The following is a 7,018-nucleotide window of genomic DNA, read 5'->3' on the forward strand; positions in this document are numbered from 1 at the left end:
CTGTTAATAAAGGAGAATTGTAACATTACTTATCAACTACAGCATCAGCTCAAAATCTTAATTTACTTTTTTCCTTTTTTTTTTTTCTGTGGGGTACACAGTGATGAAGAATTTACCGAAAATAACTCAGGTAATTAGGCCAATAAAAAAGGAATGAGAAAATTTTAAAAAATCTCCTTCATTTTTTCTGGGAGTGTTTTCCACTTTTCCCACTATACATCAAAAGGAGGACGCCATAATTTTCTCTCTCTCTCTCAACACCTCATCTAGCATAGTTCCGTTGAACCGTCAAAAATAGAGACTTCCCGTTACAGTTACTGTCACCGTTACCATCATCGTTACATTAAAAAAATTTCATCTAACTATCCACCGCCATCACGGCGTCAGCGCCTACGTCGTCATCAACGACGTCATCCCCGTCGTCCTGGAGCCACCGCTCCACGGGGGTGCACTCCGCCTTGTGCCGAAACTTCCAATCAAGCGCCTGGCAGGCGCGTGAACAATAGTTCACCGCGCCACACACCGAGCACCTTCGAAACTCGTGCTTCCTCGTCTCTGGCCGACCGCAACCGGCATGAGAGCACAACCTCAGTCCCGGACCGGCAGACGCGTCCCGAGCCGCGAACCACTCCGACAGGAACCTGCTCGCCGGATGTGCCTCCGGCATCGGAACATTGCACCCGAAGTCGCTCAGCAGCGGGCAACCTGCCGCTGACCCGGCGAACTGGCGGAGCGGGTGGATGTTCCATGTCAGCCACTGGCGCGCAGCAGCTCCGGCGGAGATCACGGCGGCGAGTTCCCTGGCGTTGGCCTGAACAAGGAAGCGCCTCCCCTCCGCGATGTTCTGGCGAACGCCGTATCCATCCTGAAGGCAGTGGCCTAGCTCCCGCAGCGCGTCGACGTGGCCGAGGAAGGCGGCGCGTGCGCACAAGGCAACTCCGGCACGGAGGTCTTTGTCGTTCTTGGTGCCTCCGCTACCGTTGAACTGTATAACGGCAAGCGAATAGAGAGCTCGCGCGTGAGAGTTCATGGCTGCCTTGGCCATGAGCGAAGCCCCGCTCCCTCTGTTCTGCAAACAGTAGAACCGAATCTGCAGAAACAGAAGAAACAGTTTTCCCGTTCAAAGCTGCAACTCCAAGATTTCAAATTCCAAATTCTTTTTTTTTTTTATATAGTTTGAATTTTTGAATCAGTTACTAACCATGCCTAGAGTATAGCATGCTTCAACATTTCCTGCATCTGCACACTGTTTGAGGAACCGGTGCGCCGAATCGCACCAGTTCTTTGCTCTAATAGAGAAAGTCCTCGGAGATGCTTTCGATAACACAAGAGAATGGAGACCTAAACTGTTTAATCTCTTGCATCTGTTCAACACAAAATAAAATAGAGTATCAGAAACTGAATTTCTAATCAAGTAATATTTGAATTAATTAATTAATACATACGTGATTAAAACATTGACAAAATCGGAAGGGGAAGTAGCGGAGGAGCTAAGCTTGCAGAAGATAGAGATTACAAGGTCGTCCGGCAAAGACTCGAAAAAATCGCATTCGTCGGCGGCCTTTTCCGGCAACCTCTTGTGCCTTTTCCTGAGGCTATAAATATTAGAGTCTCCGGAAACATTATGCTGCAACTTGTTGCTCTTTCTCTTCCCAACCCCTACGGGACACATCCTTGTTACTACTCCAGGTGCAGAATAACACAATCCTCTTCTTGTTCTCATTCCTCCGAGTTAGCACTAATAATCTCTTGGTTGAGAGATAAAGAGGGAGAGGAGCGAATGAAGCAAGGAGGTTATATATAAAGAAGGGACAATGGGGCCTTCACTCCAAACCACAACAACAGCTACGACGCAGCCGAACGTTTATTTATTTTATTTTATTTCAATCTGACACAATAATATCGATGTGGGCCCGTGGCCATTAATTTACAGAAACAACCCTAATGTTGTCGTTTATAATGGTCAAATGCCGTTGACCCAGATCCGCATAGGCGTCCTTCCCTCCTGCGTTAACCTGATGCTGTGAAATGTAATAACAGCGGTTGGCTCCTCTTTTGTACTGCATCAACAACAATATGCTTCACCCTTGTCTGCACGCTTAATTTTTTTTGCGTGTTTTATTAGAAAAAATTAAATGAAAAGATAAGAAAATAGAGAATATTAAAAAGGAAAGAGAAGAGGGGATATGGGGAAGAAAAGAGTAAAGTAACACACCTTCTTGCCGGTTGGCCCTCGCTAAATATGCATCCACCATCCAGTTAGTTTTGAAAGCGGTTAAATTTGTTGGGAGTGAAACAACTAACTTGGGTTATTTTGAAATTCAACGTGTAACCTCACCCCAGGTTTCAAACAACGTTCGCGATTCTCGCGAGCGCGTGACCTACACTTGCTACTTTTCGAGCGTTCCCTCATGGTACGTATTTCAAGTTTCTCACAATCAACAGCCACTGGACATTAATTAAGTGGGTAAAAATATTGCGGGAACAAATTCAGGTACCGAGTTCTGGATGGACACTCGCCTGTGAACGTTTATTTACACGAAAAAGTTTAGGGGAAGCAACTTTGTTAAATTTTGGTCAGCATGTACATCAATCTCACACCATTAAAATTATCATTGATAACTATTTGATGACTACAAATCACAAAAATTACTGTCCTCTAGAATTTCTCTATTTACACAGACAGAATAACGAAATATAGAGATACACATAAAATTATATTTAACAAAAATATTATATTTATTATAAATAAAAATATTATATTTTAGAATATTAAATTAATGTATTTTATAATTTTTTTGGTTAAAGATATTAGAAAAAAATATAATTTATTTATTTTATTATTATTATTATTAAATGTTTATAAATATATTTTTTATGATCTTATTTTTTATTTTAAATTTTATGTAAAGAAAAAGTAAAATAAATAATTTTTTTGTTTATTTTTATTTTATATTAAATTTATTATCAAATAAAATATAAAATTTCTGTCTTTATGTCTTATTCTTTGCATCTTATCTCATCATATTTTTAAAATTAAACTCAACTAAAATATTAAATATTTTCTTTTTTTTTTTTCTTGTCTCTGTTTTTTTTTTCACAATAAATAAAAAATTCAAAGCTTTTTTAAAGAATATTTTTCTATGTCACAGAAGTAATTTTATTAATTACCCAATCAAAATTTTAAAAAGTGATCAGTCATAATATATAATTTAAAGAATGTTAGAAAATTAACATTTTTTAATAAAAAAATTTAAATAGTATTGAAAGAAAAATGTTAGTTTCTTAATACATTACACAGCTATATACATATATAAATATTAAATTCATATTTTAAATATTGAACTTTGACTAGCCCATTATATTGTTTTTAGATTACTAATTAGATAATTTTTGCTAAATTAAATATTGAGCAATACTACATAATCAGTAGATATTATTATTTTTGTCTAATATTTAATTAATAATAATTTATATTTATATTTATAGATATTTTATACATAAAAATATATAATTTATATTTGTATTTATTAAAATTTTATACACATAAATTAATATAATTTACACACATAAATTAATAAAATTTATTTATTAAAATAATTTAATATCTGTATTAACCAAATAATAACTAAAAATACTAAAAATTTTTTACCAAAAATTTCTCCTAAATATATATACATGCTAAAGATTAGGGGTGTTTAAATTCAAACCGATCTAAATTAAACCGCTCATTCAATCCAATCCAAACCGAAAATCGATTAAAACCGCACTAATTTGAATTTGATTAGATTATATTTTTTGCAAACCGCTAGATCGGATCGGATTTCGGATCTAATTTTCATAATCGATCCAATCCAATCCAAATCACACAATGTGCTATAATATTATTATTTTATTATTATATTTACAATTATACTTATAACATGTTCAATTTTTTATATATTTTTATATTATTTATATATTATTATTATTTAATAAATATTTTATGTTCAAAATATTATTTATTTATTTATTTATTTTAACTAACCTATAATTTTATTTTTATTATTATGTTATTATTATTGACTTTTTAAGATATTGTTGAGACTTGTTATGTTATTGTTGATTATTTAAAATTTGATGTTGAGAGTTTGAGACTTGTTATATGTATTTAATTTTTTTAATTTATAAAACAGTAAATCCAATCTAATCTAAACCGCTTGAAATCGGATCGGATCGAATTCTTTTTTAAAAAGCATCCAATCCAAATCGCACTACAAATAAAATTAATGTTTGCATTGAATGAATTTTTGATTCAAAATTGATCCAAATTACATCGCAAACACCCTCGTAAAGATTAAATATGTACATAAAGGGAGAGGAAGATTATCAAAATTGTACAGTGAAAGTGAAACAAATGCAAATAAGGATATTTCCTCAAAGATGACAGCGAGGCCTAAACTATTAACTTTAAAAAATTATAAAGTTAAAATCAGGATAATTTTCTTATAAAAATCCAAAAAAAATATATATATATAGGATTTTTAATCTTACTTTAATCCTTTCCCTAAGAACGGACATTTGTCCTAAAGGTAGTGACCACCTTATCGTATTAATCTCCCAGTTCTAGGAAGAGTGTCATGAGATTCTGATGTGTCACAATCTTGTCTCAGCAGTTCGTAATGTTTTTGAGTATAGCTAGCTAGCAAAGTTTGGAATTTTGAGAGATATATATAGACAAAGGTGAGAGTCCAAAAGGGAGGCTGCTTCTGATATCATCTTAGATCGGAGAATGAGACGCGTGTGTGAGAAATTAGAGCAACCCATAATTCTCGTATGTATATTACACACTTATATATATATATATATATATATATATATATATATATATATATATATATATATATATATATGACCCTTTGTGCCTATCATCTGTAATCCTCCATCACGCACTCATCCTCATATATTCCGTCTAATTTTTTGTGCTCTTCTATATGTGTTACCAAAAACTGTATGTTGATATATCTTTCTATTTTGGATTACAATCCTTTTCACTTCGCGACACATGGCGTCCTATTATACAACTATATATCAAATAATGTTCTTCTATATATATATACAGCACAAACGTAATTAAGTTTTTCCATATCTAGATCCATGAAATGCCAAAACTATGCTAAAGACCAGTTTGTCTATTATGACTTGTGAGCAACAAAAACAATTCAACTACACCACTAAAGTACGTGTATAAAAAATTAGTTATGTAATTAATTAGTGGTATAAAATACAAACAAAAATATTATACGCACAAAATTAAATTGGTAAATCAGTCGTTATATATTTATGTATAAATATATATTTTATACGAGAAATTGCTCAAAACGTATACTTTAAAAATAAATTAAATAATATATATTTTATATATAAATATATAATGATTGGTTTGGTATGCACATATATATATTTTTTAAATTCATCGGTCTTTATTATGTAAGTATTTGTGTCCTTATTAATAGTATATGTTTTTAAATTGCTAATTCATAATAATCTAAAGTTTAATTTAATTAGTTAATATTGACTTGCGAAATTTAAAAATGAAATTAAACCCCATATAATTTGTTAAATGCATTTAGTGTTGGAGTAAATGTACACATAGTACGATAGTACTATATATACCAAACAAGTTATTGGCGTTAAAGAAAAACGTACAAAATTTAATCTGGTTTAGAAAGCAAAGGTGAATTGAATTGGAAGGTGGAGAGAGGCGTGTATGTGAAGTGGCATGGGGCTTGGCTAGCTTGTGTCTGCTACATACTGTGAATGGTGAATACCTTCTAGCCTTTCTTTTGTGATAAACAAGATAAATGTGCATCTATCTTATCCGAATTTTTGTCTCTCTTTATTCTGTGCTGTTTGTGAAGCTGCCACCAAGAAGAAAAAGGTCACTTGTCTTTCTTTAACAGTGCTTTCTATGTGAAGTTACACATGTCAATTATCGGAAGGCTTTCTCGTGTTAACGTCAGTGCAGCTGGAAAAACAAAAACAATGGTAAGGGAGAATAAAGGGGTGGGGTAAAAACGCATCAACCGGGGAACCAAGTAAAAGATTGGGAATAATTGGATTGTGTCACAAGTTAGTTGAGGACATGTTAGATGCAAAATCCAACACTCCACCACGTCACGTGATAGCTATCTATCTTTCTACTCCATGCGAAGAATCATCATATCGAGAGAAGAGGAACCCACTGTGTGCTATTTCATGCCTAATAAATTCATCCATTTAACATAACAACAAACCAAATGGGTACATGTACTTTTTATTACATTTAATTATGATTGAACTCAATACGTGAAAAACCACATTAAGTATAATTACATAGTGTCTAATGAAAAAGGATGGTATAATTGATATTTGTGTTGACCGGTGCAAGGTGCCTAAGCTAGGAGTAGTTGTTTGTTGGGGGAGAGATACCAATAAAAAGTTGAGGGTAAGGCTGCAATCCAAGTAAAGTCGAAAGGAACAAATTAAAGGGAATAGTTGGGAATATAGAAAATGCAAAATATGTAACATAATTTTGTGTGTGTATGATAATGTTAATTGAAAGAGAGAATCAAGTGAAGGAAGGTAGGACCGGGTTTTTGTTGGAAGGTTTCTGGACAAATAAGTTGTTCCCTGGGAGTGATGCAACAAATATGCCACGTGGAACCAATCTCAAATGCCACGCAAGACAATTTTTGAAGACGAGTACATGCTAAGTGTCGCAACGCTTCATTTCCCTCCTCTCTTCTCCCTTCAAATTACCCCTTGCTTTGTTTTTCTTTTTTGACTTCAAATCTAATCTATTAAAAGAAAAAACGTATCATCCAATATACTACTGCCTTTTGCGTATAACAACCAAGCATTATTATTCCAATTCCCGTCGTCAAGAAATTTGGGAAACGTAGAGATTTGTTTCCCACAATGATTGATTTTGCCTTCTTGCCTCGAGGCAATATAAGCTGTCGCCTGCTTCTTCTATGCCAATACCTACGCCAAAATT

The 7,018-nt window shown here is 33.7% G+C and overlaps 1 protein-coding gene across 1 annotated transcript; it reads right to left on the reverse strand.

Moving 5' to 3' along the window:
• Positions 1 to 47: 47 nt before the first annotated feature.
• LOC107631992 (HCP-like superfamily protein with MYND-type zinc finger) lies at positions 48 to 1,847 on the reverse strand. Its single transcript, XM_016335606.3, has 3 exons — positions 1,446 to 1,847; positions 1,202 to 1,364; positions 48 to 1,090 (listed from the first exon to the last, which is right to left on the reverse strand). The coding sequence occupies exons 1-3, from the start codon at positions 1,721 to 1,723 to the stop codon at positions 359 to 361; spliced, it is 1,173 nt and encodes a 390-aa protein (XP_016191092.1). The 5' UTR covers positions 1,724 to 1,847; the 3' UTR covers positions 48 to 358.
• Between the last annotated feature and the right edge of the window lie 5,171 nt (positions 1,848 to 7,018).

The sequence above is a fragment of the Arachis ipaensis genome, chromosome B3 (assembly GCF_059453495.1).
Source record: "Arachis ipaensis isolate K30076 ecotype BB chromosome B3, ASM5945349v1, whole genome shotgun sequence".
In the NCBI taxonomy this organism is placed as follows: domain Eukaryota; kingdom Viridiplantae; phylum Streptophyta; class Magnoliopsida; order Fabales; family Fabaceae; genus Arachis; species Arachis ipaensis.

Coding starts and splice junctions, on each gene's coding strand:
- LOC107631992 (XM_016335606.3), bottom strand. CDS start 1,723: ATGAGAACAAGAAGAGGATTGTGTTATTCTGCACCTGGAGTAGTAACA. Junction 1,365..1,445: donor TTTGTCAATGTTTTAATCAC/GTATGTATTAAT, acceptor TGTGTTGAACAG/ATGCAAGAGATTAAACAGTT. Junction 1,091..1,201: donor CATGCTATACTCTAGGCATG/GTTAGTAACTGA, acceptor CTGTTTCTGCAG/ATTCGGTTCTACTGTTTGCA.